Below are 18,472 nucleotides of genomic sequence, written 5' to 3'. Positions count from 1 at the left end.
ATTAGACCAGTGGAAATCTGTGCTTTGGTCTGATGAGTCCAAAGTTCCAACCACCGTGTCTTTGTGCGACGCAGAAAAGGTGAACGGATGGACTCTACATGCTTGGTTCCCACTGTGAAGCATGGAGGAGGAGGTGTGATGGTGTGGGGGTGCTTTGCTGGTGACACTGTTGGGGATTTATTCAAAATTGAAGGCATACTGAACCAGCATGGCTACCACAGCATCTTGCAGCGGCATGCTATTCCATCCGGTTTGCGTTTAGTTGGACCATCATTTATTTTTCAACAGGACAATGACCCAAACACGCCTCCAGGCTGTGTAAGGTCTATTTGACCAAGAAGGAGAGTGATGGGGTGCTACGCCCGATGACCTGGCCTCCACAGTCACCAGACCTGAACCCAATCGAGATGGTTTGGGGTGAGCTGGACCGCAGAGTGAAGGCAAAAGGGCCAACAAGTGCTAAGCATCTCTGGGAACTCCTTCAAGATTGTTGGAAGACCATTTCCGGTGACTACCTCTTGAAGCTCATCAAGAGAATGCCAAGAGTGTGCAAAGCAGTCATCAAAGCAAAAGGTGGCTACTTTGAAGAACCTAGAATATAAGACATATTTTCAGTTGTTTCACACTTTTTTGTTAAGTATATAATTCCACATGTGTTAATTCATAGTTTTGATGCCTTCAGTGTGAATGTACAATTTTCAAAGTCATGAAAATACAGAAAAATCTTTAAATGAGAAGGTGTGTCCAAACTTTTGGTCTGTACTGTATATGGTCGGCACGTGCTCCGGAACATTGCTACTCTGCACCACGAAAGAAGTTCACAAAGTGAAATCGGAGCCATTAATGATGTGTCCAGCTCCACACAGGGTGGGGGAGACTGTATTTCGGAGATGATGTCTATGCACATAAGCAGTTATATGGGATTTATACGTGACCTTCTTACCAGAGATAGGCTGGCCTGTTTCTGTTTCAGTCGCTCATTTGCCAGCTTTAGAGCCTCCTGGGCTTCTCGCACGCGTTCTTGTTTTGGAATCACCATCTACAGGATTATACAGAAATATTCTCATCTTCGCTGTGCACACAACTTTTTGTCTAACCCCTTTAAATGGCATCAGCATTTAAAGGGTTAACCATGTGAGTTTGGCATTATCTCTGATCCTGGCCATTGCAGTGGGATGTGAGCTGTATAAAACAGCGGGCATCTCCAAGGCATGGAGAGATCACTGCTATGTAAGAGGACAATAACTTACAAGAAGAGCATAGTTCCTATTACAGTGCAGCAACTTTTGCTGCCAATATTCACCAGTAGGGGGAGTCACTGAAGACAAAGTTATTATTGAGAAATATAAACTGATTAATGGCTGCCTCCTATCCCAGCTATGTATTCCTGTATACTGACCTTCTGAACCTCATGATAATGTTCAAGAGCCAGCACCCACTGACACAGAGAACGGCACGCGGTAGACACAGCGCCCACATTCTGCGGAGTAAAATCTGTAATGCTGGAATATTTCTTCAAATTGGAAAAGACCTGAATAAAAAACAACAGACAAGGTATGTAATACACAACTACTACACAACTATACAACTGCTACACTACTACATGTGCACAACTAACGTGTTTGTTCTAAACCATCTGAAACAAAGTACTAATTAAAAAAACATTTGATTTTTTGCAACATTATACTAGTCATATTCTTGTACAAGGAGGCAGCATTATAGCAGTCATATTCTTGTACAAGGAGGTAGTATTATAGTAGTTATATTCTTGTACATAGGGAGCAGTATTATAGTAGTCATATTCTTGTACAAGGAGGTAGTATTATAGTAGTTATATTCTTATACATAGTGGTAGTATTATAGTAGTTATATTCTTGTACATAGGGGCAGTATTATAGTAGTCATATTCTTGTACATAGTGGTAGTATTATAGTAGTTATATTCTTGTACATAGTGGTAGTATTATAGTAGTTATATTCTTATACATAGTGGTAGTATTATAGTAGTTATATTCTTGTACATAGGGGCAGTATTATAGTAGTCATATTCTTGTACAAGGAGGCAGTATTATAGTAGTCATATTCTTGTACAAGGAGGCAGTATTATAGTAGTTATATTCTTATACATAGTGGTAGTATTATAGTAGTTATATTCTTGTACATAGGGGCAGTATTATAGTAGTTATATTCTTGTACATAGGAGCAGTATTATAGTAGTTATATTCTTGTACATAGGGGCAGTATTATAGTAGTCATATTCTTGTACAAGGAGGTAGTATTATAGTAGTTATATTCTTGTACATAGGGAGCAGTATTATAGTAGTCATATTCTTGTACAAGGAGGTAGTATTATAGTAGTTATATTCTTATACATAGTGGTAGTATTATAGTAGTTATATTCTTGTACATAGGGGCAGTATTATAGTAGTCATATTCTTGTACATAGTGGTAGTATTATAGTAGTTATATTCTTGTACATAGTGGTAGTATTATAGTAGTTATATTCTTATACATAGTGGTAGTATTATAGTAGTTATATTCTTGTACATAGGGGCAGTATTATAGTAGTCATATTCTTGTACAAGGAGGCAGCATTATAGTAGTCATATTCTTGTACAAGGAGGCAGTATTATAGTAGTTATATTCTTATACATAGTGGTAGTATTATAGTAGTTATATTCTTGTACATAGGGGCAGTATTATAGTAGTCATATTCTTGTACATAGTGGTAGTATTATAGTAGTTATATTCTTGTACATAGTGGTAGTATTATAGTAGTTATATTCTTATACATAGTGGTAGTATTATAGTAGTTATATTCTTGTACATAGGGGCAGTATTATAGTAGTTATATTCTTGTACATAGTGGTAGTATTATAGTAGTTATATTCTTGTACATAGTGGTAGTATTATAGTAGTTATATTCTTGTACATAGGGGCAGTATTATAGTAGTCATATTCTTGTACATAGTGGTAGTATTATAGTAGTTATATTCTTGTACATAGGGGGCCGTATTATAGTAGTTATATTCTTGTATATAGGGGGCACTATTATAGTAGTTATATTCTGGTACATAGGGAGCAGTATTATAGTAGTTATATTCTTGTACATAGGGAGCAGTATTATAGTAGTCATATTCTTGTACAAGGAGGCAGCATTATAGCAGTCATATTCTTGTACAAGGAGGTAGTATTATAGTAGTTATATTCTTGTACATAGGGAGCAGTATTATAGTAGTCATATTCTTGTACAAGGAGGTAGTATTATAGTAGTTATATTCTTATACATAGTGGTAGTATTATAGTAGTTATATTCTTGTACATAGGGGCAGTATTATAGTAGTCATATTCTTGTACATAGTGGTAGTATTATAGTAGTTATATTCTTGTACATAGTGGTAGTATTATAGTAGTTATATTCTTATACATAGTGGTAGTATTATAGTAGTTATATTCTTGTACATAGGGGCAGTATTATAGTAGTCATATTCTTGTACAAGGAGGCAGCATTATAGTAGTCATATTCTTGTACAAGGAGGCAGTATTATAGTAGTTATATTCTTATACATAGTGGTAGTATTATAGTAGTTATATTCTTGTACATAGGGGCAGTATTATAGTAGTTATATTCTTGTACATAGGAGCAGTATTATAGTAGTTATATTCTTGTACATAGGGGCAGTATTATAGTAGTCATATTCTTGTACAAGGAGGTAGTATTATAGTAGTTATATTCTTGTACATAGGGAGCAGTATTATAGTAGTCATATTCTTGTACAAGGAGGTAGTATTATAGTAGTTATATTCTTATACATAGTGGTAGTATTATAGTAGTTATATTCTTGTACATAGGGGCAGTATTATAGTAGTCATATTCTTGTACATAGGGGCAGTATTATAGTAGTCATATTCTTGTACATAGTGGTAGTATTATAGTAGTTATATTCTTGTACATAGTGGTAGTATTATAGTAGTTATATTCTTATACATAGTGGTAGTATTATAGTAGTTATATTCTTGTACATAGGGGCAGTATTATAGTAGTCATATTCTTGTACAAGGAGGCAGCATTATAGTAGTCATATTCTTGTACAAGGAGGCAGTATTATAGTAGTTATATTCTTATACATAGTGGTAGTATTATAGTAGTTATATTCTTGTACATAGGGGCAGTATTATAGTAGTCATATTCTTGTACAAAGTGGTAGTATTATAGTAGTTATATTCTTGTACATAGTGGTAGTATTATAGTAGTTATATTCTTATACATAGTGGTAGTATTATAGTAGTTATATTCTTGTACATAGGGGCAGTATTATAGTAGTTATATTCTTGTACATAGTGGTAGTATTATAGTAGTTATATTCTTGTACATAGTGGTAGTATTATAGTAGTTATATTCTTGTACATAGGGGCAGTATTATAGTAGCCATATTCTTGTACATAGTGGTAGTATTATAGTAGTTATATTCTTGTACATAGGGGGCCGTATTATAGTAGTTATATTCTTGTATATAGGGGGCAGTATTATAGTAGTTATATTCTGGTACATAGGGAGCAGTATTATAGTAGTTATATTCTTGTACATAGCAGCAGTATTATAGTAGTTATATTCTTGTACACAGGGGGCAGTATTATAGTAGTTATATTCTTGTACATAGGAGGCAGTATTATAGTAGTTATATTCTTGTACATAGGGGGCAGTATTATAGTAGTTATATTCTTGTACATAGGGGGCAGTATTATAGTAGTTATATTCTTGTACATAGGAGCATTATTATAGTAGTTATATTCTTGTACATAGGGGGCAGTATTATAGTAGCTATATTCTTGTACATAGGAGCAGTATTATAGTAGTTATATTCTTGTACATAGGAGCAGTATTATAGTAGTTATATTCTTGTACATGGGGGGCAGTATTATAGTAGTTATATTCCTGTACATAGGGGGCAGTATTGTAGTAGTTATATTCTTGTACATAGGAGCAGTATTATAGTAGTTATATTCTTGTACATAGGGGGCAGTATTATAGTAGTTATATTCTTGTACATAGGAGCATTATTATAGTAGTTATATTCTTGTACATAGGGGGCAGTATTATAGTAGCTATATTCTTGTACATAGGAGCAGTATTATAGTAGTTATATTCTTGTACATAGGAGCAGTATTATAGTAGTTATATTCTTGTACATGGGGGGCAGTATTATAGTAGTTATATTCCTGTACATAGGGGGCAGTATTGTAGTAGTTATATTCTTGTACATAGGAGCAGTATTATAGTAGTTATATTCTTGTACATAGGGGGCAGTATTATAGTAGTTATATTCTGGTACATAGGGAGAAGTATTATAGTGGTTATATTCTTGTACATAGCAGCAGCATTATAGTAGTTATATTCTTGTACATAGCAGCAGTATTATAGTAGTTATATTCTTGTACATAGGGGGCAGTATTATAGTAGTCATATTCTTGTACATAGTGGTAGTATTATAGTAGTTATATTCTTGTACATAGGGGGCAGTATTATAGTAGTTATATTCTTGTACATATGGACAGTATTATAGTAGTTATATTCTTGTACATAGGGGCAGTATTATAGTAGTCATATTCTTGTACATAGGGGCAGTATTATAGTAGTCATATTCTTGTACATAGTGGTAGTATTATAGTAGTTATATTCTTATACATAGTGGTAGTATTATAGTAGTTATATTCTTGTACATAGGGGCAGTATTATAGTAGTCATATTCTTGTACATAGGGGCAGTATTATAGTAGTCATATTCTTGTACATAGTGGTAGTATTATAGTAGTTATATTCTTGTACATAGTGGTAGTATTATAGTAGTTATATTCTTATACATAGTGGTAGTATTATAGTAGTTATATTCTTGTACATAGGGGCAGTATTATAGTAGTCATATTCTTGTACAAGGAGGCAGCATTATAGTAGTCATATTCTTGTACAAGGAGGCAGTATTATAGTAGTTATATTCTTATACATAGTGGTAGTATTATAATAGTTATATTCTTGTACATAGGGGCAGTATTATAGTAGTCATATTCTTGTACAAAGTGGTAGTATTATAGTAGTTATATTCTTGTACATAGTGGTAGTATTATAGTAGTTATATTCTTATACATAGTGGTAGTATTATAGTAGTTATATTCTTGTACATAGGGGCAGTATTATAGTAGTTATATTCTTGTACATAGTGGTAGTATTATAGTAGTTATATTCTTGTACATAGTGGTAGTATTATAGTAGTTATATTCTTGTACATAGGGGCAGTATTATAGTAGCCATATTCTTGTACATAGTGGTAGTATTATAGTAGTTATATTCTTGTACATAGGGGGCCGTATTATAGTAGTTATATTCTTGTATATAGGGGGCAGTATTATAGTAGTTATATTCTGGTACATAGGGAGCAGTATTATAGTAGTTATATTCTTGTACATAGCAGCAGTATTATAGTAGTTATATTCTTGTACACAGGGGGCAGTATTATAGTAGTTATATTCTTGTACATAGGAGGCAGTATTATAGTAGTTATATTCTTGTACATAGGGGGCAGTATTATAGTAGTTATATTCTTGTACATAGGGGGCAGTATTATAGTAGTTATATTCTTGTACATAGGAGCATTATTATAGTAGTTATATTCTTGTACATAGGGGGCAGTATTATAGTAGCTATATTCTTGTACATAGGAGCAGTATTATAGTAGTTATATTCTTGTACATAGGAGCAGTATTATAGTAGTTATATTCTTGTACATGGGGGGCAGTATTATAGTAGTTATATTCCTGTACATAGGGGGCAGTATTGTAGTAGTTATATTCTTGTACATAGGAGCAGTATTATAGTAGTTATATTCTTGTACATAGGGGGCAGTATTATAGTAGTTATATTCTGGTACATAGGGAGAAGTATTATAGTGGTTATATTCTTGTACATAGCAGCAGCATTATAGTAGTTATATTCTTGTACATAGCAGCAGTATTATAGTAGTTATATTCTTGTACATAGGGGGCAGTATTATAGTAGTCATATTCTTGTACATAGTGGTAGTATTATAGTAGTTATATTCTTGTACATAGGGGGCAGTATTATAGTAGTTATATTCTTGTACATATGGACAGTATTATAGTAGTTATATTCTTGTACATAGGGGGCAGTATTATAGTAGTTATATTCATGTACATATGGACAGTATTATAGTAGTTATATTCTTGTACATAGGGAGCAGTATTACAGTAGTTATATTCTTGTACAAAGGGGGCAGTATTATAGTAGTTATATTCTTGTACAAGGAGGCAGTATTATAGTAGTCATATTCTTGTACATAGTGGTAGTATTATAGTAGTTATATTCTTGTACATAGTGGTAGTATTATAGTAGTTATATTCTTATACATAGTGGTAGTATTATAGTAGTTATATTCTTGTACATAGGGGCAGTATTATAGTAGTTATATTCTTGTACATAGTGGTAGTATTATAGTAGTTATATTCTTGTACATAGTGGTAGTATTATAGTAGTTATATTCTTGTACATAGGGGCAGTATTATAGTAGCCATATTCTTGTACATAGTGGTAGTATTATAGTAGTTATATTCTTGTACATAGGGGGCCGTATTATAGTAGTTATATTCTTGTATATAGGGGGCAGTATTATAGTAGTTATATTCTGGTACATAGGGAGCAGTATTATAGTAGTTATATTCTTGTACATAGCAGCAGTATTATAGTAGTTATATTCTTGTACACAGGGGGCAGTATTATAGTAGTTATATTCTTGTACATAGGAGGCAGTATTATAGTAGTTATATTCTTGTACATAGGGGGCAGTATTATAGTAGTTATATTCTTGTACATAGGGGGCAGTATTATAGTAGTTATATTCTTGTACATAGGAGCATTATTATAGTAGTTATATTCTTGTACATAGGGGGCAGTATTATAGTAGCTATATTCTTGTACATAGGAGCAGTATTATAGTAGTTATATTCTTGTACATAGGAGCAGTATTATAGTAGTTATATTCTTGTACATGGGGGGCAGTATTATAGTAGTTATATTCCTGTACATAGGGGGCAGTATTGTAGTAGTTATATTCTTGTACATAGGAGCAGTATTATAGTAGTTATATTCTTGTACATAGGGGGCAGTATTATAGTAGTTATATTCTGGTACATAGGGAGAAGTATTATAGTGGTTATATTCTTGTACATAGCAGCAGCATTATAGTAGTTATATTCTTGTACATAGCAGCAGTATTATAGTAGTTATATTCTTGTACATAGGGGGCAGTATTATAGTAGTCATATTCTTGTACATAGTGGTAGTATTATAGTAGTTATATTCTTGTACATAGGGGGCAGTATTATAGTAGTTATATTCTTGTACATATGGACAGTATTATAGTAGTTATATTCTTGTACATAGGGGGCAGTATTATAGTAGTTATATTCATGTACATATGGACAGTATTATAGTAGTTATATTCTTGTACATAGGGAGCAGTATTACAGTAGTTATATTCTTGTACAAAGGGGGCAGTATTATAGTAGTTATATTCTTGTACAAGGAGGCAGTATTATAGTAGTCATATTCTTGTACATAGTGGTAGTATTATAGTAGTTATATTCTTGTACATATGGACAGTATTATATTAGTTATATTCTTGTACATAGGGGGCAGTATTATAGTAGTTATATTCTTGTACATATGGACAGTATTATAGTAGCTATATTCTTATATATAGGAGCAGTATTATAGCAGGTATATTCTTGTACAAAGGGGGCAGTATTATAGTAGTCATATTCTTGTACATAGTGGTAGTATTATAGTAGTTATATTCTTGTACATAGGGGGCCGTATTATAGTAGTTATATTCTTGTATATAGGGGGCAGTATTATAGTAGTTATATTCTTGTACATATGGACAGTATTATAGTAGTTATATTCTTGTACATAGGGGACAGTATTATAGTAGTCATATTCTTGTACATAGTGGTAGTATTATAGTAGTTATATTCTTGTAAATATGGACAGTATTATAGTAGTTATATTCTTGTACATAGGGGCAGTATTATAGTAGCTATATTCTTATATATAGGAGCAGTATTATAGCAAGTATATTCTTGTACATAGGGGGCAGTATTATAGTAGTCATATTCTTGTACATAGTGGTAGTATTATAGTAGTTATATTCTTGTACATAGGGGGCCGTATTATAGTAGTTATATTCTTGTATATAGGGGGCAGTATTATAGTAGTTATATTCTTGTACATAGGGGGCAGTTTTATAGTAGTTATATTCTTGTACACAGGGGGCAGTATTACAGTAGTTACATTCTTGTAGACAGGAGCAGTATTATAGTAGTTATATTCCTGTATATAGGTGGCAGTATTATAGTAGTTATATTCTGGTACATAGGGGGCAGTATTATAGTAGTTATATTCTAGCACATAGGGAGCAGTATTATAGTAGTTATATTCTTGTACATAGCAGCAGTATTATAGTAGTTATATTCTTGTACATAGAGGGCAGTATTATAGTAGTCATATTCTTGTCCATAGTGGTAGTATTATAGTAGTTATATTCTTGTACATATGGACAGTATTATAGTAGATATATTCTTGTACATAGGGGCAGTATTATAGTAGCTATATTCTTTTATATAGGAGCAGTATTATAGCAGGTATATTCTTGTACATAGGGGGCAGTATTATAGTAGTCATATTCTTGTACATAGTGGTAGTATTATAGTAGTTATATTCTTGTACATAGGGGGCCGTATTATAGTAGTTATATTCTTGTATATATGGGGCAGTATTATAGTAGTTATATTCTTGTACATAGGGGGCCGTATTATAGTAGTTATATTCTTGTATATAGGGGGCAGTATTATAGTAGTTATATTCTTGTACATAGGGGGCAGTATTATAGTAGTCATATTCTTGTACATAGTGGTAGTATTATAGTAGCTATATTCTTGTACATAGGGGGTAGTATTATAGTAGTTCTATTCTTGTACATAGGGGCAGTATTATAGTAGTCATATTCTTGTACATAGTGGTAGTATTATAGTAGTTATATTCTTGTACATAGTGGTAGTATTATAGTAGTTATATTCTTATACATAGTGGTAGTATTATAGTAGTTATATTCTTGTACATAGGGGCAGTATTATAGTAGTTATATTCTTGTACATAGTGGTAGTATTATAGTAGTTATATTCTTGTACATAGTGGTAGTATTATAATAGTTATATTCTTGTACATAGAGGCAGTATTATAGTAGTCATATTCTTGTACATAGTGGTAGTATTATAGTAGTTATATTCTTGTACATAGGGGCAGTATTATAGTAGTCATATTCTTGTACATAGTGGTAGTATTATAGTAGTTATATTCTTGTACATAGGGGCAGTATTATAGTAGTCATATTCTTGTACATAGTGGTAGTATTATAGCAGTTATATTCTTGTACATAGGAGCTGTATAACAGTAGTTATATTCTTGTACATATGGACAGTATTATAGTAGTTATATTCTTGTACATAGGGGGCAGTATTATAGTAGTTATATTCTTGTACATATGGAGCAGTATTATAGTAGTTATATTCTTGTACATAGGAGCAGAATTATAGTAGTTATATTCTTGTACATAAGGGGCAGTATTATAGTAGCTATATTCTTATATATAGGAGCAGTATTATAGCAGGTATATTCTTGTACATAGGGGGCAGTATTATAGTAGTCATATTCTTGTACATAGTGGTAGTATTATAGTAGTTATATTCTTGTACATAGGGGGCCGTATTATAGTAGTTATATTCTTGTATATAGGGGGCCGTATTATAGTAGTTATATTCTTGTATATAGGGGGCAGTATTATAGTAGTTATATTCTTGTACATATGGACAGTATTATAGTAGTTATATTCTTGTACATAGGGGACAGTATTATAGTAGTCATATTCTTGTACATAGTGGTAGTATTATAGAAGTTATATTCTTGTACATATGGACAGTATTATAGTAGTTATATTCTTGTACATAGGGGCAGTATTATAGTAGCTATACTCATATATAGGAGCAGTATTATAGTAGTTATATTCTTGTACATAGGGGGCAGTATTATAGTAGTCATATTCTTGTACATAGTGGTAGTATTATAGTAGTTATATTCTTGTACATAGGGGGCCGTATTATAGTAGTTATATTCTTGTATATAGAGGGCAGTATTATAGTAGTTATATTCTTGTACATAGGGGGCAGTATTATAGTAGTTATATTCTTGTACACAGGGGGCAGTATTACAGTAGTTACATTCTTGTAGACAGGAGCAGTATTATAGTAGTTATATTCCGGTATATAGGTGGCAGTATTATAGTAGTTATATTCTGGTACATAGGGGGCAGTATTATAGTAGTTATATTCTGGTACATAGGGAGCAGTATTATAGTAGTTATATTCTTGTACATAGCAGCAGTATTATAGTAGTTATATTCTTGTACATAGAGGGCAGTATTATAGTAGTCATATTCTTGTACATAGTGGTAGTATTATAGTAGTTATATTCTTGTACATATGGACAGTATTATAGTAGTTATATTCTTGTACATAGGGGCAGTATTATAGTAGCTATATTCTTATATATAGGAGCAGTATTATAGCAGGTATATTCTTGTACATAGGGGGCAGTATTATAGTAGTCATATTTTTGTACATAGTGGTAGTATTATAGTAGTTATATTCTTGTACATAGGGGGCCGTATAATAGTAGTTATATTCTTGTATATAGGGGGCAGTATTATAGTAGTTATATTCTTGTACATAGGGGGCCGTATTATAGTAGTTATATTCTTGTATATAGGGGGCAGTATTATAGTAGTTATATTCTGGTACATAGGGAGCAGTATTATAGTAGTTATATTCTTGTACATAGCAGCAGTATTATAGTAGTTATATTCTTGTACACAGGGGGCAGTATTATAGTAGTTATATTCTTGTACATAGGAGGCAGTATTATAGTAGTTATATTCTTGTACATAGGGGGCAGTATTATAGTAGTTATATTCTTGTACATAGGGGGCAGTATTATAGTAGTTATATTCTTGTACATAGGGGGCAGTATTATAGTAGTTATATTCTTGTACATAGGAGAAGTATTATAGTAGTTATATTCTTGTACATAGGTGCAGTATTATAGTAGTTATATTCTTGTACATGGGGGGCAGTATTATAGTAGTTATATTCCTGTACATAGGGGGCAGTATTGTAGTAGTTATATTCTTGTACATAGGAGCAGTATTATAGTAGTTATATTCTTGTACATAGGGGGCAGTATTATAGTAGTTATATTCTGGTACATAGGGAGAAGTATTATAGTAGTTATATTCTTGTACATAGCAGCAGCATTATAGTAGTTATATTCTTGTACATAGCAGCAGTATTATAGTAGTTATATTCTTGTACATAGGGGGCAGTATTATAGTAGTCATATTCTTGTACATAGTGGTAGTATTATAGTAGTTATATTCTTGTACATATGGACAGTATTATAGTAGTTATATTCTTGTACATAGGGGGCAGTATTATAGTAGTTATATTCTTGTACATATGGACAGTATTATAGTAGTTATATTCTTGTACATAGGGGCAGTATTATAGTAGTTATATTCATGTACATATGGACAGTATTATAGTAGTTATATTCTTGTACATAGGGAGCAGTATTATAGTAGTTATATTCTTGTACAAAGGGGGCAGTATTATAGTAGTTATATTCTTGTACAAGGAGGCAGTATTATAGTAGTCATATTCTTGTACATAGTGGTAGTATTATAGTAGTTATATTCTTGTACATATGGACAGTATTATATTAGTTATATTCTTGTACATAGGGGGCAGTATTATAGTAGTTATATTCTTGTACATATGGACAGTATTATAGTAGCTATATTCTTATATATAGGAGCAGTATTATAGCAGGTATATTCTTGTACATAGGGGGCAGTATTATAGTAGTCATATTCTTGTACATAGTGGTAGTATTATAGTAGTTATATTCTTGTACATAGGGGGCCGTATTATAGTAGTTATATTCTTGTATATAGGGGGCAGTATTATAGTAGTTATATTCTTGTACATATGGACAGTATTATAGTAGTTATATTCTTGTATATAGGGGACAGTATTATAGTAGTCATATTCTTGTACATAGTGGTAGTATTGTAGTAGTTATATTCTTGTACATATGGACAGTATTATAGTAGTTATATTCTTGTACATAGGGGCAGTATTATAGTAGCTATATTCTTATATATAGGACAAGTATTATAGCAGGTATATTCTTGTACATAGGGGGCAGTATTATAGTAGTCATATTCTTGTACATAGTGGTAGTATTATAGTAGTTATATTCTTGTACATAGGGGGCCGTATTATAGTAGTTATATTCTTGTATATAGGGGGCAGTATTATAGTAGTTATATTCTTGTACATAGGGGGCAGTTTTATAGTAGTTATATTCTTGTACACAGGGGGCAGTATTACAGTAGTTACATTCTTGTAGACAGGAGCAGTATTATAGTAGTTATATTCCTGTATATAGGTGGCAGTATTATAGTAGTTATATTCTGGTACATAGGGGGCAGTATTATAGTAGTTATATTCTGGTACATAGGGAGCAGTATTATAGTAGTTATATTCTTGTACATAGCAGCAGTATTATAGTAGTTATATTCTTGTACATAGAGGGCAGTATTATAGTAGTCATATTCTTGTACATAGTGGTAGTATTATAGTAGTTATATTCTTGTACATATGGACAGTATTATAGTAGTTATATTCTTGTACATAGGGGCAGTATTATAGTAGCTATATTCTTTTATATAGGAGCAGTATTATAGCAGGTATATTCTTGTACATAGGGGGCAGTATTATAGTAGTCATATTCTTGTACATAGTGGTAGTATTATAGTAGTTATATTCTTGTACATAGGGGGCCGTATTATAGTAGTTATATTCTTGTATATATGGGGCAGTATTATAGTAGTTATATTCTTGTACATAGGGGGCCGTATTATAGTAGTTATATTCTTGTATATAGGGGGTAGTATTATAGTAGTTATATTCTGGTACATAGGGAGCAGTATTATAGTAGTTATATTCTTGTACATAGCAGCAGTATTATAGTAGTTATATTCTTGTACATAGGGGGCAGTATTATAGTAGTTATATTCTTGTACATAGGAGGCAGTATTATAGTAGTTATATTCTTGTACATAGGAGGCAGTATTATAGTAGTTATATTCTTGTACATAGCAGCAGTATTATAGTAGTTATATTCTTGTACATAGGGGGCAGTATTATAGTAGTTATATTCTTGTACATAGGAGCAGTATTATAGTAGTTATATTCTTGTACATAGGAGCAGTATTATAGTAGTTATATTCTTGTACATAGGGGGCAGTATTATAGTAGTTATATTCCTGTACATAGGGGGCAGTATTGTAGTAGTTATATTCTTGTACATAGGAGCAGTATTATAGTAGTTATATTCTTGTACATAGGGGGCAGTATTATAGTAGTTATATTCTGGTACATAAGGAGAAGTATTATAGTAGTTATATTCTTGTACATAGCAGCATTATAGTAGTTATATTCTTGTACATAGCAGCAGTATTATAGTAGTTATATTCTTGTACATAGGGGGCAGTATTATAGTAGTTATATTCTTGTACATATGGACAGAATTATAGTAGTTATATTCTTGTACATAGGGGGCAGTATTATAGTAGTTATATTCTTGTACATATGGACAGTATTATAGTAGCTATATTCTTATATATAGGAGCAGTATTATAGCAGGTATATTCTTGTACATAGGGGGCAGTATTATAGTAGTCATATTCTTGTACATAGTGGTATTATTATAGTAGTTATATTCTTGTACATAGGGGGCCGTATTATAGTAGTTATATTCTTGTATATAGGGGGCAGTATTATAGTAGTCATATTCTTGTACATATGGACAGTATTATAGTAGTTATATTCTTGTACATAGGGGACAGTATTATAGTAGTCATATTCTTGTACATAGTGGTAGTATTATAGTAGTTATATTCTTGTACATATGGACAGTATTATAGTAGTTATATTCTTGTACATAGGGGCAGTATTATAGTAGCTATATTCTTGTACATAGGGGACAGTATTATAGTAGTTATATTCTTGTACAAGGAGGCAGTATTATAGTAGTTATATTCTTATACATAGTGGTAGTATTATAGTAGTTATATTCTTGTACATAGGGGCAGTATTATAGTAGTCATATTCTTGTACATAGTGGTAGTATTATAGTAGTTATATTCTTGTACATAGTGGTAGTATTATAGTAGTTATATTCTTATACATAGTGGTAGTATTATAGTAGTTATATTCTTGTACATAGGGGCAGTATTATAGTAATCATATTCTTGTACATAGTGGTAGTATTATAGTAGTTATATTCTTGTTCATAGTGGTAGTATTATAGTAGTTATATTCTTATACATAGTGGTAGTATTATAGTAGTTATATTCTTGTACATAGGGGCAGTATTATAGTAGTTATATTCTTGTACATAGGAGCAGTATTATAGTAGTCATATTCTTGTACATAGTGGTAGTATTATAGTAGTTATATTCTTGTACATATGGACAGTATTATAATAGTTATATTCTTGTACATAGGGGGCAGTATTATAGTAGTTATATTCTTATATATAGGAGCAGTATTATAGCAGGTATATTCTTGTACATAGGGGGCAGTATTATAGTAGTCATATTCTTGTACATAGTGGTAGCATTATAGTAGTTATATTCTTGTATATAGGGGGCCGTATTATAGTAGTTATATTCTTGTATATAGGGGGCAGTATTATAGTAGTTATATTCTTGTACATATGGACAGTATTATAGTAGTTATATTCTTGTACATAGGGGACAGTATTATAGTAGTCATATTCTTGTACATAGTGGTAGTATTATAGTAGTTATATTCTTGTACATATGGACAGTATTATAGTAGTTATATTCTTGTACATAGGGGCAGTATTATAGTAGCTATACTCATATATAGGAGCAGTATTATAGTAGTTATATTCTTGTACATAGGGGGCAGTATTATAGTAGTCATATTCTTGTACATAGTGGTAGTATTATAGTAGTTATATTCTTGTACATAGGGGGCCGTATTATAGTAGTTATATTCTTGTATATAGGGGGCAGTATTATAGTAGTTATATTCTTGTACATAGGGGGCAGTATTATAGTAGTTATATTCTTGTACACAGGGGGCAGTATTACAGTAGTTACATTCTTGTAGACAGGAGCAGTATTATAGTAGTTATATTCCGGTATATAGGTGGCAGTATTATAGTAGTTATATTCTGGTACATAGGGGGCAGTATTATAGTAGTTATATTCTGGTACATAGGGAGCAGTTTTATAGTAGTTATATTCTTGTACATAGCAGCAGTATTATAGTAGTTATATTCTTGTACATAGAGGCAGTATTATAGTAGTTATATTCTTGTACATATGGACAGTATTATAGTAGTTATATTCTTGTACATAGGGGCAGTATTATAGTAGCTATATTCTTATATATAGGAGCAGTATTATAGCAGGTATATTCTTGTACATAGGGGGCAGTATTATAGTAGTCATATTCTTGTACATAGTGGTAGTATTATAGTAGTTATATTCTTGTACATAGGGGGCCGTATTATAGTAGTTATATTCTTGTATATAGGGAGCAGTATTATAGTAGTTATATTCTTGTACATAGGGGAGCAGTATTATAGTAGTTGTATTCTTGTATATAGGAGCAGTATTATAGTAGTAATATTTTTGTACATAGAGGCAATATTATAGTAGTAATATTCTTGTACATAGGGGGCAGTATTATAGTATATTCTTGTACATAGGGGCAGTATTATAGCAGTTATATTCTTGTACATAGGAGCAATATTATAGTAGTTATATTCTTGTACATAGGGGCAGTATTATAGTACTTATATTCTTGTACATAGGAGCAGTATTATAGTAGTTATATTCTTGAACATAGGAGCAGTATTATAGTAGTTATATTCTTGTACATAGGGGCAGTATTATAGTAGTTATATTCTTGTACATGGGGCAGTATTATAGTAGTTATATTCTTGTACATAGGGGCAGTATCATTTAAGTTATATTCTTGCACATAGGAGCAGTATTATAGTAGTTATATTCTTGTACATAGGAGCAGTATTATAGTAGTTATATTCTTGTACATAGGATCAGTATTATAGTAGTTATATTCTTGCACATAGGAGCAGTATTATAGTAGTTATATTCTTGTACATAGGGGCAGTATTATAGTAGTTATATTCCTGTACATAGGAGCAGTATTTTAGTACTTATAATCTTGTACATAGGGGGCAGTATTATAGTAGTTCTATTCTTGTCCATAGGAGAGGATAGACGTGTGCTTGAGAGCTCTCAGCAGGGCGGAGGCATGGCTTCTGACCCAGGTGGAGGGGAGGGGAGCTGGGCTGATGATCCAGGGAAAGCCCCTGGTCTGGAGTCTGGCCTGTAGCCTGCACCTGATGGTAATGGAAAGCTGGAGATGGTGGCTGGTGAGTCTTCTAAACCTGCTTGTTATGTTGGAGGATTAAATGCTAAAGTTACAAGGCAAAGTATATTTAAGCTGGAATTGCATATCAGCAAACTAAAAGAAGAAATTAAGAAAGAGACTGATCCTAAGGTAAAGCTGATGAAGTGCGAGTGTCTGGATGATTGCAGCCGAGAGCTGCTGATCAGGAAAGAAAAACTGGAGAAAGGTTTAATCTCTGTGCCCAGAAAGGAGACTTGGGCTAAAGAGGAAAAAAAAGGATCCAGAGCCCAGACTGAGAGCAGAAAACGCTTTATTGGGAATAAGGACATTAAATATAAAACTGTGTACAGCATTGTGGAGCAGGGAAGCCCAGTGAGAAGTGCAGCGCTGATATCAGGGGCACAATGTGAGGGGTCCGAGACACCAGAAAGTGCTGCAGAGGAAAGTGTGCCCGCAAACGAGGGGTTAACTGCAGTGACCTCTGTATGCAGCAATGAAGTGAGCTCAGCTGCTGAGAGTGAGAAAGAAAGTGCACCCTGTACTGATACTGTGAGTGAGACCCCCCTCAGCGCTGTGAGTGAGACCCCGCTCACTGGTGCTAGTGAATGTCTGTCTGCAACAGATAATACAAATATTATAATGGACTCTGAACCCTCCATGTCAGTGAATGGAGATAATACTGTGCAGCAATCAGTGGTAATGGACTCTATGTCATGTGTGTCAGCGGATGGAGACCACACTGCAGTGGTAATGGACTCTGAAACATCCATGTCAGTGAATAGAGACAATACTGTGCAACAATCAGTAGTAGATCTG

General features: G+C 32.6%; 1 protein-coding gene across 3 annotated transcripts in view; it reads right to left on the bottom strand.

The window, feature by feature from the left end:
- DNAH14 (dynein axonemal heavy chain 14) overlaps positions 1–18,472 on the bottom strand; it is a 281,677-nt gene that overhangs the window by 41,642 nt on the left and 221,563 nt on the right. For all 3 annotated transcript variants that reach the window (XM_073671866.1, XM_073671867.1, XM_073671868.1), the window contains 2 exons: positions 1,400–1,531; positions 944–1,039 (listed from right to left, as the gene is read on the bottom strand). In XM_073671866.1, coding sequence (XP_073527967.1) covers positions 944–1,039; positions 1,400–1,531 — 228 coding nt within the window. The remainder of the gene's footprint in view (positions 1–943; positions 1,040–1,399; positions 1,532–18,472) is intronic.

The sequence above is a fragment of the Phyllobates terribilis genome, unplaced genomic scaffold, assembly GCF_046119375.1.
Source record: "Phyllobates terribilis strain yellow unplaced genomic scaffold, ASM4611937v1 Scaffold_3__8_contigs__length_932513732, whole genome shotgun sequence".
In the NCBI taxonomy this organism is placed as follows: Eukaryota; Metazoa; Chordata; class Amphibia; order Anura; family Dendrobatidae; genus Phyllobates; species Phyllobates terribilis.
This window is presented reverse-complemented; position numbering and strand designations above follow the sequence as displayed.